We start from the raw sequence: 16,537 nt of genomic DNA on the forward strand, positions 1-16,537 counted from the left end.
AATGCACGTAAAATAAAAATAAATTTAAAAAAAAACCTTAGATAAAATAAAAGGCGCCTACAAGAACCTAACAGGTAGCATCCTATGAAATAGAGAGATTACAAGACTGCTGTGGGACAGGGGAAGATTTCTGCTTTTTGTTTGTTTGAGACAGGATCTCGTGTAGCCCAAGTTAGCTACATATAGCCAGGACTGGCACTGATCCCCCTGCCTCTGCCTCCCAAGTGTGCCACCACACCCAGCTCAGGGCTGTTGAGTTTTGTCAAACACCAGTCACAGGAGAGCTGGGAAAATGGACCAAGTTCCCAAGAGTAGAGTGACTTGTAGTGTATGGAGGCAGGTCCCCCCCCCACCCCCCCCACCCCCCCACCCCCCGCCCAGACAACCCAGCAGCCTCACCAGTTGGGATAGTTTCTTCATTGTGCCTCCCCCAGCCTGGGCATCAGGGCAGGGCTACAGGCTACCACCAAGCTTCTGAGGAGGAATGGGCTACAGTTCGCTGGGTGTCTAGAGGTTCCTACCCTAGTCCACAGCTGGCCAGTGCCATCCAGGAATCTCGTCATACAACTTGTAAATTAAAATGATGGGGGGAAATGGCGTAGGGTCCCTAATCGATGAAGGAATACCCTACACCTAGGACTTGGACTTCAGTTCTTTGAGCATGGTTCTTCCAACATGCAAGGCTGGTTCAACGCCCTGGGCACCGCAGGTCATAGGTTCCTGTCTTTGTGAGGCCCCAAATATGACCCAGCATGGTCGACTGAACCAAGGGTCCTGCACCTTAGAGCCCCCGGCTCTTGGTTCAAAGCGTAAGGCCCTGCCCCCACTCCTGGCTCGAGCCGGCTTTGATGTGCTGATGAGTCCTGGAAAGGGCCACTTCACACCTTGGGCTCGGGATAAAGCTGCCGCGGGCGCAATGGACCGGCCTCCGCTGCCATGGCCCAGCCCCTGTGCGCGCCGCTCGCCCAGTCCTGGATCCCGGGCCCCGCTCGTCGTCCCCCGCTGGTGCCTTCCGACGGGGACAGCGTCTGCTCCCCGGCCTGGTATTCGGACTCGTGGGACGGTGCCCAGGCCCGAAGCCCCGCGCCACCCTGCGCCCGGCCGGCCCGGCGCGCTGGGACCCCCGGCAGGCGCGGGACGCACGGCAGCCGCCTGGGGAGCGGCCAGCGGCAGAGCGCCAGCGAGCGCGAGAAGCTGCGCATGCGCACGCTCGCCCGCGCGCTGCACGAGCTGCGCCGCTTCCTGCCGCCGTCCGTGGCGCCCGCCGGCCAGAGCCTGACCAAGATCGAGACGCTGCGCCTGGCCATCCGCTACATCGGCCACCTGTCGGCCGTGCTGGGCCTCAGCGAGGACAGCCTCCGGCGACAGCGGCACGCCGGCGCGGCGTCACCTCGTGGTTGCCCGCTGTGCCCCGACGGCGGCCCCGCGCAGGCGCAGGCGCTCGGTCTGCATCGGAGCCCCGCTGCCTGCAGCGGGGTGTCGTGGGGGTCCCCGCCCGCCTGCCCTGGACCCCGAGTCGTCGCAGAGCCCTGGGACCCATCGTTCCTGTACGCCGAGACAGAGGCAGCGTCCTTGGAAAGGCAGGAGATGGAGCCCAGCGACTCGTCTCCGGTTAGTAGCCCCTTCCCCGCGCCGTCTGGGTGGCGCCCCCAGCTGTCGGGGCGGCGACCTACAGCCTCACGGCGGGGACCATCCTCATTGCGGCACCTCGGAGGGCAGCTGACCTCACCCGATCTCCCTATCGAGCATCCCCTCGTTCCCTGTGTGCCCAAACGGGGTGGGGTGGGGTCGGGGGAACCGGCAGGGATTGAGGTCACTTTGCTCGCTCGAGGCACCTGGAGCGTGGAGCAGATGAGCGCGCGGATCTGGCACTGGGGCAGGTACTGACTGCGGCGCTGTTCACTCTTTCTGCAGCTTTTCAGCAGCGACGTGCTGGCTCTGCTAGAAACCTGGACGCCGCAGGAGTGGCCGCCAGCCTGAAGCGTCAAAGGGACTATGGATGATCCGCACCCGATCTGAGCACAGAGACTTTCCCTTTTGCCTCCGCGAGTATTTCCTGGAAGAGGCACCAGCGATACCAACGGGGGCATTCCCGGGGTGGGAGCCTCATCTAGACCGTACCTTCCCAAGCCTCCTTGGGAAGGAGAGACTCATAGGGTAAACGCTCTGAAACTGAAGCAGGCACAAGACGCTGCTTGGTGTGTATTTATTTATTTGTGAATAAACCGTTTGTGCTGGTGTCATTTGGTGTTTGTGTGTCCCGTCCGCCCCCGTCCCGTGTCCTTCCTTCCGTTCCTCCTCCAGGAACTCACGCTGTAAGGCCCAGGCTGGCCCAAACTCCTGCTGGGATTATATGCACGAGCCCACATATCTTGCTGAAAGTTCTGGTACACAGCAGGAAAGCTAGCATGGGGTTGCTGAGAGGGAGTCTTTCGTCTTCAGCCTGGAAACACAGGCCCGGAGCCCCGTCTTCTTCTACCCCTATCCTGGTCCACCGCTATCTGTGGGTCAGTCTGGGAGGGGCGGGGCAGGGTGGAGTGGGTGAGGCTTCCTGAGAGAAGGTGGCAGGAGGTAGTTCATCTTTTTCCAACCTTAGGAACTGGATAAACGCAGAATACTTCTGTAGAAAATCCAACTCCATTAGTGTGAATTGTGCCTTGGTGACCTTTCCATATATTTTACAGAAGCATAAAGGTCAAGTAAGCCTTCCGACCCATGTAGGACTTGGGCACTGGAGTGCTCAGCCACGGGAGGATAGTGCCATGTCTTCGTTCTGGGCGGCTGGGCTGCGGCACCAGGGACACTGTCCCCGGACCTGATTCTCCCATGTGGCTTGGAGAAAGAGATAACATTCCCGCCCCGGAGCTGAGGACCGAAGCCAGGGCCTTGGGCTTGCCTAGCAAGTGCTCTACCACTGAGCTAAATCCCCAACCCCGAGAGAACATTTGTAGGAGAGCTGAGTTGATGTGATCATGGCCCCTTGGAGGCCTGGCTAGGGTGAGGTGAAGGACTTGTTGACTGCTGACCTGGGCTGGTGGAATTCAGATCGGGAATAAGCAGCCGAGAAGACACGCACTTGAGAGACTGGCATCAGCCGACCAGTGGGCTGCAGAGAACAGCCCCGTGGGGGCACTCAACTCACAGTAGCCTCTCCCAAGGGCCCACTCTTAGGGGCAACAGCTCTCCCTCCCCCTCAACTGTCAGAAAGTCGGGACTTGGTATTTGTTTGTTTTTTTAAATAAGCATTTTATTGAGATATATCACAAAGCTCAGATTTTGTTTCTTGGTTTTGTTTGTTTTGAGATAGAGTGTCATTCAGCTTCAACTCCAGATCCCCAGGAGTGCTGTGGTGACAGATATGTGCCCCCACAAGAGGCTCATGTTTGTTTAAAAAAGCACAACTCGATGATTTTGGCATATTCATAAGAGTTGTGCGGCTAGTTTCATTAATTTTGGAGTATTTTTATCACCTCCAAAAAGAAGCTCCTGGCCAGATGTGGAGGTACACCTTTGATCCCGGCGCTCAGCAGGCAAAGGCCCAGTGTTTTAGGATGGGGAATTAAAGTTATTAGCAAGTCTTTTCACAGATAAGTGGAGCTCATGGGCCAGCCCCTTCCCTGCAGAGGGCCTCTCCTCTGAGGGGCCTGGGAGCAGCCCACTGTTTATTAGCACCTGGGTGTGAATTTTCATTAACAGGTCCCTGCTAATAGTGGCTGAGACGCAGGATTGTCGATAGAAAAGGGTCACCTCCCACTGCCCCCAGGCCCCATCCCTCCTTCCTGACCCAATCAGCACCTAGAGCAGACTCCAAGTGCCAGTCCATAATGAGGACAACAGCCCCGGCGGGCACCCCCAAGCCAGATGGTGGGGGAGCCTGTCGCCCGGTTCTCAGCCAACCTAAGAGGTATCCCAATTAAAGACTCATCTTAATGATGGGCAGATATAAGAAAGGATGAGGCTCACAGGCCCTACAGACTGCCAAAGTCTGCACTGGGATTGAGTCTGGAGCAGACAGCACCTCAATTTCCAGTCCTTTGCAGGGTCTGGAGGGGTCAAGAGTCAGGCCAGGAAGCTGGACACAAGGACATGGCTACCAGCCCGAGACAGCCCCCTCTGACCCCTGCTGGCCCCAGCGCCTTCCTTCCAGTGAGGGAGCTGCTTTCTCCATCTGATCTGATTAAGAGCACTGGCTGCTCTTCCAGAGAACTAGGTTCGATTCCCAGTGCCCACATGGGAGCTCCCAGCTGCCTGTGACCTCAGCCTGTAACTAGAGTCTGGCGCCCTCTTCTGGCCTCTGTTGGCACCAGGCATGGTTTTGGGGCACTGGGACACCCATGCACAGGAAGAATAAACTGGTACTTAAGCCATTGTCATCTGAGGACATAAGGGTGCCATCTGAAGGCGGGGCAGAGGAAGAGGGGTGTCGGGCAACAGTGTCCTCATCAACCCGGCATGGATGGTCCCTGAGCAGGCTGGAGCGTTTGGCTTAGCACCAGGTAGAAGAGAAACGGGGTGGATGGGGTCCTCAGAGAGAATGAGAAAGTGGCCAATGAGACTAGCTGCATGTGGGCGAGATCAGATTTTCTGGTCACACATGGTGAATAAAGTCCACTTACTTTCACAGCGGGCTTGTGAAACCCAGAGACCTGGAGAGCTAAGGGTTAGCCTCATCTAACCACAAAGCCCTGTTTGTTCTGGGGCCAGGCCTGAAGGCTTTATCCATACCTTCCCTCTGGGGCGGGTCCCACTGAGAGGGGATGCTACATTGAGTTTTGTACCTGGGTGCTGTGTGCATCACCTGAGCACTGCTCGGCTCTCGATGTTCCTTGGGGCCTCTGTCGTCCAGGGGAAGCAGCTCTCTTGGAACCACCGGCTTCCTCCTCCGTGATGGCACCCTGACCCCTAGACAGTGTCTTGAACCCTCAGAGCCTGGAGAGGGCTTTACCAGGTCTGGCTCCTTTTCTCCAGTCCTCATTATGGATGCCAGACCTAAGTCCTTGGAATTTCAGGCTCCCTACTCCGTTCATTCTACACACAGGAAGTAAAGAGGACGTGCCACGGGCAGACATGACGGTAGTCACAGCTAGCAGGACACTGCTCAGGATCCCTTCCATTTACCCTTCCTCACACAGCTCTCCCTCCCTGGGCAGTTTGAAGTCTGGGGGACACAGAGCTCTATCGTCCCTCCAGGGACAGACTTGTACCATAGACCTGTGTCACCTACATCATCATATAACCACATCCAGGCCAAGGGGAGGCAGGCTGGGGACTCCGCTGGAGCCACAAAAAGAGACATGAGCAGCGTGTGCTGTGTGTATCCTTCCCCAGGCCATTTTTGTACCCTGGGTGCCATGGATGCTGTTTGTGCCTGGGTACTGTGTGTGCCACCCACGGGTGCTCGCCCCAGCTGAGAGCCTGGCTGAAAGGGAGTGGGGCTGGGGGAGACGAGGGAAACTCACATGCTACCTCCTGCCTGGTTCCTCCTTCCGCCAGCCGAGCCCCTTTGACTGCGGCGTCTGGCTTGTGGGAAAGTCGATCAGACTGTTGGAGGTTGTTCCAGCCAATGTAACTGGGGTCTGCGACAGACAGACAGACAGACAGACACACACACACACACACACACACACACACACACACACACACACCGTGAGCCAAGGACAGTGATGAAGGGCTGAAGTGTGAGGCACACACGCCCCTCCTGAAGCCTGGCTCTGAGCACGTGGGTGCTGTACTAAGTTAAGACTAAAGTCCCAAAGGCTGCCACCTCATTTCAAGGAAGTGCTGTCAGGGAAGAGAAGGGAGAGAGGGAGAGAGGTGGGGGAGGGAGGGAGGGAAGGAGGGGAAGGGGGAGGGAGGAAAGGGTAAAGGGAGGGAGAGGAAAGGAGAGAAGAAGAGAAGGTGATGGAGAGGGAGAGAGGGGGAGGGAAGGAGGGAAGAGGGGGAGAGGAAAAAGGGAGGGGGAGTGTGGTGATAAATTGTTTGTAATCTAGGAAATAAAGCTTGCCTGAAGATCAGAGGCCAGAGCCAGCCACAGAGTTAGCCATAGAGGTCAGGCAGTGGTGGCCCACACCTTAAATCTTAGCACTGGGGAGGCTGAGGCAGAGATCCATCTGGATCTCTGTGAGTTCAAGGCCACACTGGGCTACACAAGATTAATCCAGTCTAAAAGAGAAACAGAGGCAGGCAGTGGTGGACCTTTAATCCCAGCACTGGGAAGGTTGAGACAGGAAGTGATATGGCTGGGCAGAGAAAGGAATATATGGCGGGAGGAGACAGGAACTCGGGCTCTTGCAGGTTGAGGAGTTGGTGAGGTGAGGGGTGGTGGCTGTGGCTTGCTCTGCTTCTTTGATCTTTCAGAGAGAGAGGAGTAGGGGGAAGGGGAAAGGAAGCAGGAGGAAGGCAGGGACCGTGTGCTGAGCTCTCATTTCTATTGAGAGAGAGGACAGAGCTCAGTGTTACCGGGGACATTTGGACGGTCAGTATCAGTGCCAACCAGAGCAAGACATGTGGCCAGGAGAGGAGGGAGGGGGCACCACGAAGCAGCAGCACGGACCCACAAGGTCGGGGACCCACAAGGTCGGTCAAGTCCCGAAGGGAGCCCCTGGGCAAGCCTAGGGCCGGGCTGGGAGGTAGCGTCCTGCAGTTCTCAACATGACCACACGGTGTCCTCGGAGAGACAGACATTTATTTCCCTGAGCCACGGGGAGAGTGGCGTTCTCCTCGGAAGAGCAGTTCTGAAAAAGAGCCAGCCGCCTCTCTATCCCCTCACTTCCCCAGGACACCCGGTGGCCCATCTCCCACCAGGTCCCGACTCTCTGACCCTGCCTCCCAAATCTGTGTGACCGAAGGTTATCCCACCGCTCACCTCCACTCTTCTGCCCCCCCTTGGTTTTCTTCCTCCGGGGGCACCTTGGTCATGCTAAACGCCTCCTTCCCCACAGTGCCACACACCGGCCCTCCAGAGAGTCTGTGAAGAATTGCTTCCAGGGGGACAGAAAAGGGCCACCCCGTAGCTGCCAGGCTGGCTGGCTTGCTTCAGGGGAGTGGCTCGTACCTAGGGGTCCTCACTAGACTTGGGGGATCCAGGAGCCGGGCCCGGCGGAGGCAGGGCTGGGGGCAGTGATGAGGCACACGCACAGCAGTTGACAGACTGTTTATTTGAGTGATACAGCTCAACCTCCACGAGGCACTCAGTATTCCAGGGTCCTCAAAGTCCGCTGGCCCCGCTGGCCCCGCGGAAGTACCAAGCTTTGCGTGTGGCTCTTTGTCACCGTCTTTTTGCCTTCCTGGTGTCCTGGGGAGTGGCTGTCGGGGTGGAGACTCCCTTGGCGTCACAGCGTGGTCACTTCTTTAAGTTTTCTTTGTGGAGCATAATGGAGTACCTCCGCAGCCGCATCCATGGCTCATAACCTCTCGCCTGGGTCTTGGACAGCTTTTGGAAGCTGAGGGCCACACAACCAGCAATGAGGGCTGCCGCCCCAGCCACCCGGTCCCCTGGTCCCCTGGCTGTCCTGAGTGTTTGGGCGGGGAAACTCTGGAAGGTGGCACACTGGCTTCACCTCTGTCCTCTCAGCCTGACGTGCCACAGGAAGACAGTTACTGAGAACGTCAGGCCTGCTGCTCTCCGGCGCAGGCGATGAAGATGGGACACCCACGGGAATCACTCTGCCTTCTAAGATGGGCACCCAGGAGCCGGGGCACACGCGGGACACCCACGGGAATCACTCTGCCTTCTAAGATGGGCACCCAGGAGCCTGTGCACACGCGGGACACCCACGGGAATCACTCTGCCTTCTAAGATGGGCACCCAGGAGCCCGTGCACACGCGGGATACCCACGGGAATCATCCAGCCTTCTAAAGGAAGGCGATCATGCGCGCTACAGCAAGGCAAACACTGAGTGGCAGAAACCAGACCTAAGTACACACTGTGACTCACATCTGGAGAGGTCTGAGGTCTAAGGCCAGACTTTTAGAAACGAGAATTCAGGGGCTGGAGAGGTGGCTCAGAGGTTATGAGTGCTCACTGCTCCACAGAGGACCCAGGTCTGGCTCCCGGCACCCACATGAGACAGCTCACAATCACCTACAACACCAGTTCTGGGGACGTGGCCCTCACAGACACATATATGCTTGTGGTACATACGTAGACAAGAGCACACACATGCACACAATTTATAAAATTTCCTTTTTAAAGAGAGCTAACAGGAAATACCAAGGACTATCAAGGGCTGGTGATTTGGCTCAGCAACAGAGCACCTGCCCAGCATTCCCAAGGCCCTCTTTCAAAACAAATCAACAAAATTTAAAAACCAGTATATACAGTTGGCTGTCCTGGAACTCACTATGTAGACCAGGCTAACTTTGAACTCATAGAGATCCACCTGCCTCTGCCTCTACCTCCAAAGTGCTTGGATTAAGGTTTGTGTCACCATGCCTGGCTCTAAAAAATAGTCTTTGTTAAGATTTATAAGATTAGTGCATGCTCAGGATGCCTCATTGGCTTTCTCTCTGGACCTGGCAACAAACAGAGACTGTGCTTTGTTTTGTTACTGTTTTTTAATCATTTTTCAAGACAGGGTCTCTGTGTAGCTCTGGTTGTCCTGGAACTCACTCCATAAACCAGGCTGGCCTTGAACTCACAGACCTGTCTGCCTCTACCCAAGATTAAAGGCCCTGCCACCCATGCTTTCTTTATACACCTCAGTCCGTTTTCAAAGGTCTCTGAGGTTTACCATAGTGACCGCTAGTAGGCGCCAGAGTCAGACTCCCACACTGTCCCTCCTGGCTCACTGGCCACAGCTGCATTTCAGACCGAGTTGGATGTGGAAAGTCTTTATTAAGGACAGGGGACAAACCAAACCCAAGGGAGACACGAGGCAAAGCTGGCTCTGAGACATGTATGGTAGCTTAGGGTCTAGGTGAGGTGTTTCCAGGTTCCTGGTTTCCCCAAAGACAAAACAGGGAGAGGTGTGTGTGTGTGTGTGTGTGTGTGTGTGTGTGTGTGTGTGTGTGTGTGTGTTCCCAGAAAGGATCTCACTATGTAGCCCTGGCTGGGCTGACACTTGCTATGTAAACCAGGCTGGCCTCACTTGCCTCTGTCCCCTGAGTGCTGATATTACAGGCATGTGCCGACATGCCTGGCTGACAAAGAACTCTTCCAATCGACAGACAAAGTTGAAAAGATGCTGGCCAAGTTTCACAACAGGAGAGAAGCGCAATCCTGGCAGTGGGGTTTCGCTCCTCAGTTCCAGATTAAAGCCACACAGACTACACTCTGCATTTCTGACTCTGTTCCTGCAGTCTGTGTGGGAGAGGGGAAGGCCAGGGGACTCAGACGTGTCTGTCACCAAACCCTAAAGTTTCACCTCTGAGAAGCTGGCCTGCAGGAAGGCCGGCCCACTTAGCCAAGCAGCTTCGGGAAGAAGGTGTACTGGGGCCTGAGACTGAGGGGCAGCTCTCAGCCTGGGGCGTGAGCAGGCTTCTGTGTCTGAGTCAAGAATCGTGGAGAGCAGAGGGGGTGACTTTGGGGACCCCGAGAAGGCAGCAAGGGACGAGCTAAGGCAGAGACTATGGGAGCCCCAGAGTAGAGGCAGCTGGGTCATCCAGAGTGGCCACCGCCACCTACAGTGCGATTCCTTGAGGAAGAAGGGGGAGGCAGCCTCGTTCATACAGGCTGCTACTACCTGGCAAGAGAACCCCACAAGGCTCTCCAGGAGTGACACCCTTCCTCTCCATCACCCCCACACAGGGGTCCTCTCTTCACGATGGGAGAACTTCAATTGTTCCTCATTGTCTGGGGGCAAGACACAACAGGTGTGTGGTAGCAAGCCGTTCAGATCAAAGCATCCCCCAAGGTTCATGTGTCAAAAGCTTGGCCCCCAGTTAGTGGTGCTACTATCGGGTGACCGGATGGATCACCAGGGAGCTAATTCGACAGTGGGTTAGCCCACCAGTGAGTTCGCAGATGAAGGGTTATTGGGGTGGAGACCCTGGGCCACCCAGAAGCCCAGCCCTGGCAGCCAGCGGCACAGCCTGGGTCTTGCCGGGCTGGTATTTGACAGGAAAGAGGACGAAGCTTTTGCTCCTGTCTGGTTTCTGGCATTCTCCAAGCTAACCAAAAGTTTGTCCTGGCTAGAGATGGGGACGCCAAAACAGACAGGGAGTCCAGGGCTGTGGAAATGGTGACCTAGGAGCCTGCCTGCCAAGAACAGTGGCCTGCCGGGAGGGGAGCACGGTCAGTGTGACCTGGCCTCCTTGCCGGGCTCTAAAGGCAGGCTCGGGTCATGCTGGCTGTTTGCAGAAGTCCCGCTGAAGCTCTGTGAAAGAGATCTGGACAAACTACTGCAAGTCTGAGACCTGAATCCGTCACCACGTGGGCTCTCACTGTGTCACCCAGGTTGTTAGAGATTTGTGTGCACGTTCTGCCTCCATGCATGTATGTGCACCACATGTGTGCCTGGTGCCACAGAGGCCAGAAGAGGGCATCAGATCCCCTGAAACTGGAGTTACAGGCATGTGGGTGCTGGGAACCAAACTCGGGTTCTTCGGGAAGAGCAGTGGTGCGCTAACCACTGAGCCAACCCTCCAGCCCTGCTTCACCTCGATTTGGGTTGAGTGACAATTAACTTCAGATATAAGGAATAAGCAGAAAAGATAATAGAGACAGACAGGAGGGAAACAAAAGCTCTGTGTATGTGTGTGTATGTGTGTGTGTGTGTGTGTGTGTGTGTGTGTGTGTGTGTGTGTAGAGGTGACCGGACAGCTAGGGACAGCATAAAGGTGTGAACATGTGTGTGCTCCAACACCCCGCATGTCAGAGGACCCTCCCCGCCCAGCATTGTGGGGTTACCCTCTGCAGCCCTGGATGTTATGTCTCAAAGCAAGCAAAACAGGCTGTGTGTGACATGACCAAAGCATGTGCCTCAAATACCGAGCTCAGAGCCCGGTAAAGGCTCCGGCAAGTCTGACCCTCAGGTAAGCGGGGAGCTGGCCTGCCCCCAGCACACTGTGCCCCCTCCAGCTCCCACACGTTCTTCAGCATTCGCACTGCCGTGAGGCCCAAGCCCAGTCTCTGGCCCACAATGCCATGCTGGTCCGCCCTGCTGATGGCGGCCCTCTTCTCTGTAAAAGGTCCCTGGCCATTTGGCCCTCTGCACTCCGGCCAGCTGCTGGGGCCTTTCCAGGGAGAGGCTGGGCTGGAACCCAGGAGCTAACTGTGCTGAAGGGAGGGAGGCAGGAACCAAGAGTCCCTTCCATTCCTGCTGGGGTTCAGGATGGCCTCAGCGTTCCAGAGATAGAGGGCAGGGCAGAAAGAACGGTCTTCCTCCTTATCCAAGCAGCCGAATCACAGAGGCAGGAAGTAAGCCCCACACATCCATCCCATGGAAAATGGTCATGGGAACCACATTTACAAATGCTGTGGCTTGGGTGCCGAGCGGCCCTAGAGGTCCGTGTGATACAGGCTGTCCCCAGTGTGGTGCTATGGGAAGTGGGGACACATTAAGAGGTGGGCTCAGTGGGGGTCTGGTTATGGGGGGTGTGCCTTGAGGGGATTGTGGGACCCCAGCCTCTCCTCCTCCTCCTTTTGCTTGGAGTGTCACGGGGTGCAGTCTTATCCGCCCCATGCTCCTCACTGTGCCGCCTCACCACAGACTCCCAGCAACCGTCCAATGACCGCGGGCTGACATCTGCGGAACTGCAAGCCAATCTCAGGCGTCTGATTACAGTGCCGCCGCGGGAAGCTGACAGGACAATAAAGCTGCCTCTGGAAAGAGGGGCTGGGAGAGCGGTCCATCTGCACAGGGCTTGCTGTGCAGCCACGGAGACCCAAGTTCGACCCCAGGAGCGGTGGTGCACACTTGTGATCCCAGTGCTGGGAAGGGGGAGACCAACAGAGCCCTGGGGCTCGGAGCTTAGCCAGCCTCGCCTAGTGGGCAAGCCCCACGCCAGGGAAAGGCTCTGTCTCAAAAAACAAACCAATGAAGGCACGGTGTTGGAGAGATGGCTCAGTGGTTAGGAGCAAGTACTCCTCTGGGCAGTTTCATACCCAGCACCCACGTCCGGTGGCTAGCAACTGCCTGTGACTCCAGCTCCAAGGGATCCAACACCTCTGGTCTCCTAGGGCACCTGAACTCTTGTGTACACACCCACACACACAGACACACACCGGTACAATAAAAACAAACCTGAAAAACTACACCAACCAACCAGAGATAGATACCCAAGGTGAATGGTGTCTATGGAGTAAGGAGGAGAACACCTGTGTCGCTGGCTTCTACAGGCACCCCACACATGTGCATGCATATCCTCAGATGAACATCCACATACACGCACACGTTCACGGAAAGTTATATTCTGGAGCAACAGAAACTCAGACAAGAGAGTGAGCAAGCAACATGACCTTCACTTGGTGAGCATGCCGAGCGGAGTGACCAGGAAGGAGACGTTAGTGGTAGTGCTGATGATCTGGGTGGTAGGTTATGGGTTATTTAAGTTTCTTTTTTGCATATTCATGTCTTTCAAATTTCTACAAGTATGTACACACACACACACACACACACACACACACACACACACACTTCTTATTTTCTTTCTGATTTTAGAACAGGGTTTCCCTAAGTAGCCCAGGGTGGTCTCAGATTCCCACCTTTCTGCCTCAGCCCCTCAAGCGTTGAGGTTACAGACATGTGCTGCTATGCCTGGCTTCCAAGTTCATTTTGTAACAGTGGGAACTGATTCTATTAAGCCATAGTTCTACTCTTAAGGCAACTTTCCGGGGCTGAAGTTGGGCTCGGCAGATATCTGTGACAAGATCACCTGGTTAAGGGTCACTTGGTTAGCAATGTCAGTCTGTGGCCAGAGGGAAGTGAGTTATCCAGACTCCAGCCGGGACCCACAGGTGGGTGTCTACTGGCCTTTGGGTAAAGTGGGAAATGTCACCCTTTCTAATCACTAAAGGGAGGGGGTTGGTTAAGAATAGACAGAAATGGAAGGAAGCAAGCTCATTGCGCTGGGAGTTCACAGAGCACCGGACCGGCCCTGGAGCACCAGCAGCTCCAGGCCACGCCCCGGCAAGCACCAGCCCGCTGCCACAGCCTGTTCTCATGCTGGAGACACCCCTCCCCGACTGTTTCAGTCTGTTGGCTGAAGCAGCGGAGGCCTTTTGTAGGAAAGTTGCAGAGAGGGAAAACGCAAAGAAAACCAGCACACCTGCTCATCACCCACTGTCACCAGTGCTCGTTCAAGTGCGCGCTCCCCATCTTCCCGACCCCACACCAGGACGGCGCTGTCAACCGCAGTGTGTCACCCCGTCTTTCCTTTGGAAAACCCTCAAGCCCGTGCAAAGGGGGCCAACAGCACAGTGAACTTCACCCACACTCGCCGTCCTTAGCGTTCGCTCCCTGGCACTCTAAACATTTCCCCCGATTTCATCATCGCTCATCACTCTCCCTTTCTGTCTCTATAAATACTTCCCTGGCTAGTTTAGAAGTACGGTGTAGACAGCATGATACTTTGCCCTAAATTCATCTGAAGAGCAGGTCCCCAGGGTTCAGAACGAGAGCTCCTGAGTACGGCTGCGAAACCTCTAACCCGCGGTGTTGACAAACAGCCCCCTCTCCCACAGTCCCCTCCTCCTCCGAGACTACGAGACCAGACCGTGCTTCTTTCTTCATCAAGGGGCACACTTCCTCCCATGAGATACGGAGAGCCACGTAAGCCACGTAAGGCGAAGCAGGAAAGAGGCTGGAGCACAGCTCAGTGGTGGTAGCCAGCCCGGCAGGCAAAGACCCGCTCTTCCTTTCTAGAAAAGTGGGAGGAAAGTGTAGATGTGCGAGAGAGAAAGCAGAGGGGAGCTGTGCTGCCACCTAGTGGTCATATTCAGGTTTTCCCCCAGGCATTCTGAGTTTTTAAAAATTCTTTTAGATTTATTTTATGTGTGTGAGTGTTTTGCCTGCATATATGTGTGTGCACTACATGCATGCAGTACCCTCGGAGGACAGAAGATGATGTCACAGCCTCTGGAACTTGGGTTACAGGCAGTTGTGAGCTATCATGTGGACGCTGGGAATCAAACTCCAGTCCTTTGCAGGAGGAGCAAAGCTCTCTTAACCTCCTACTCATCTCTCCAGCCCTGAGGCATGCTGATTCTAACGGGCGGGCACATCATACCTGCTATTTCTGGAGGAAACAACCTGTGGTAGTTTAAATGAGAGTAGCCCCATAGGCTCATACTGAACGCTTAGTCACCAGGGAGTGGCACTATTTGAAAGGATTAGAAGGATCGGGAGGCGTGGCCTTGTTGGAAGAAGTGTGTCACTGGGGGTGGGCTTGGAGGTTTCAGAAGTCTTTTTTCTCCCTCCCTTTGGGGATCAAGCTGTAGCTCTCAGCTGCTTCTTCAACTATGCCTCCCCTCCATGTTCTCCCCATGATAACGGACTAAACCTCTGAAACTGTAAAAAAGCCCCAGTTAAATGTTTTCCTTTATAAGAGTTGCCCTACCAGGTTTATGTGGTGCTGAGGGTCAACTTAGGACTTGGTGCATACTAATACTCATCCACCAAGCTACATTTGCAGACCTTGCTCCTTACCCACCTCTGTTTTTTCTAGAGAGGGTCATGTGACAGAATAAAGCCCAAGATGAAGGCTTTAGACATTGTATTCCAGGGTGTCCTTATTTGCTCTGCTTTGCTTTTTTCTTTTTTAAACACAGTGTCATTATGGAGCCCTGGCTGGCTTGGAACTCCTATGTAGACCAGGCTGGCCTTAAACTCATAGAGATCCACTTGTCTCTGCTTCCTGTGCTGGGATTAAAGGCGTGCGCCACCACCACCAAAAAAAAAAAAAAAAAAAAAAAAAAAAAAAAAAAAAAAGAGTTGTCCTGGTCTTGGTGTCCTTCACAGCAATGGAACGGTGGCTAAGAACTGCCTGGCTTTTGTATGTACTAGCTCACCTACAAGCCCCAGAAGTTAGACCTAGTCAAAATGTCCATGGCATGGCCTGGCAGGTGGTAGGTGCTCTGTACCTGTACTTTAAGTGAGCAGGGAGACAGGCTCTGAAAGGTGACCAGTCAGGTCTCATAGCTGGTAACTGGGAGAGTCAGAATTCAAGCCCAGACCCGTCTGGCCTCAAATCTCTACAGCTTGGTCATTGTACTTCCTGGGGGAGGGGTCTAAATGAAGAACGGGGAGACAGTCTGATGGACTCGCCTGAAGAAACCGCTGAAGCTCACAGGCCGCTTTTTATGAGGACAGAGAGGTCTTGGAAGGGAATGGGCCTGTGAGTCACACAGCTCTGGAATGTCAGGCCGGGGCTGAGGCTCCAGAGACCCACCAATGACCCCATCCCACCTAAAAGAAGTGGCCCGACTGCCATAGGAACCATTACGTCCCTAAAATGTCCTGTGAGATGGGTTGGAAGAGACTCCTGTTCCTCCCAGAAGTCTGAGCGCTATTTACTGGGCTTTTTGAGCAGAAAGGAAAGCTAGCAAAAGGATTGGAGAAAGTGGAAATAAATAAAAGAGGAGAAATTCGCCCATAATAACCGTCTAGGATGGAGAAAAGGAGGTCAAAGGTCAGCGGTAGACAAACATTTCCTAGAAATGGCCAAAGGACAAACAATTCAGACCTCAAGAGTCATGTGGTTTCCATGGCAACTACTCACCTCGGCCATGGTAGCACACAAGCAGCCACAGGCTATCTGCAAAGTTGTGTTCCGATAAGACTTGACCTAAAGCGAGTGGGCCCTGCACAGAGAGAGAACGCTCCTGGCAGAAGCCCAGTGCTAGATGTGGGACATGTCCTTGGGAGCTGTGTGTCGGGGAGTACCAGGTACCTGCCCCTCAGCACGACAGGACACTGCCACGGTTCTCAGCTGCCCACTGGAACTTGATGGTCAGACACCATCTTTGAAGACACCATACACTTTGATCATAGCATATGGAGAAATCAAGCTGGTACTGGATTGGAAGTTTCCTCCCTGCTGGCTAGTAGCTCTAGTACCAGAGAGTGCTCTGGGGAGCACTGCTGGGGAGTGCTGGGGAGAAAAGTCATTAACAGTCTTACCCGGCCGTGAACCCTGAGAGCTACAGTAATGACCAGCTTGTCAGGATGTGTCTATTAGTGTGACAGTGGCATGAAGGTATGGGGGTAACCAACCATGGTTAAAATTGGCTTGGAGGCCCGCTCCACAGAAGGGAGCTCATACCTGGTACTGTAAACCTCACCAGAGACCCATCCCTGGGGAGGTCATAGGCCCTAAGGGAGAACTTACTACTACGGTATTTTGCTAAATGGACATAGTATTAAACTGTTTTCTAAATACTCATCTTTATACCCACATTATCAGTGCACCTCTCAGCCTTCGTAAATAAGTTTCTTTTGCAGTCACTACAGAGATTCACAACTGGTCCAAGTGCAGAGATTAAGTGGATGCAGAGTGCTCAGCCCTAAGCTGACATCTCTGTCACCCCCTTCCCACCCAGGCGGAGGGAACGTCAAGGAAGAAGTAGCACACCGTTTGCAGGAACCAGAGGTCACT

General features: G+C 54.7%; 2 protein-coding genes across 4 annotated transcripts in view; one reads left to right on the top strand and one right to left on the bottom strand.

Annotated features, from left to right (window-relative positions):
• Positions 1–936: 936 nt before the first annotated feature.
• On the top strand, positions 937–2,240 carry Mesp1 (mesoderm posterior bHLH transcription factor 1). Its single transcript, XM_028873711.2, has 2 exons — positions 937–1,611; positions 1,915–2,240. Exons 1-2 carry the CDS (start codon positions 937–939, stop codon positions 1,978–1,980), a joined length of 741 nt encoding a protein of 246 aa, XP_028729544.1. The 3' UTR covers positions 1,981–2,240.
• A 4,898-nt stretch (positions 2,241–7,138) lies between these two features.
• Wdr93 (WD repeat domain 93) overlaps positions 7,139–16,537 on the bottom strand; it is a 52,267-nt gene continuing 42,868 nt past the window's right edge. For all 3 annotated transcript variants that reach the window (XM_037198112.1, XM_037198114.1, XM_037198110.1), the window contains exon 18: positions 7,139–7,442. In XM_037198112.1, the coding sequence (XP_037054007.1) occupies positions 7,343–7,442 (100 nt within the window). In that variant the 3' untranslated portion in view covers positions 7,139–7,342. The remainder of the gene's footprint in view (positions 7,443–16,537) is intronic.

This window comes from Peromyscus leucopus, chromosome 1 (genome assembly GCF_004664715.2).
Source record: "Peromyscus leucopus breed LL Stock chromosome 1, UCI_PerLeu_2.1, whole genome shotgun sequence".
Taxonomy (NCBI): domain Eukaryota; kingdom Metazoa; phylum Chordata; class Mammalia; order Rodentia; family Cricetidae; genus Peromyscus; species Peromyscus leucopus.

What these genes read in the sequence shown, in the direction of transcription:
- Mesp1 (XM_028873711.2), top strand. Translation starts at nt 937, where the DNA reads ATGGCCCAGCCCCTGTGCGCGCCGCTCGCCCAGTCCTGGATCCCGGGC. An exon ending in AGCCCAGCGACTCGTCTCCG is followed by an intron (nt 1,612 to 1,914) that starts GTTAGTAGCCCC and finishes CTCTTTCTGCAG; the next exon opens with CTTTTCAGCAGCGACGTGCT.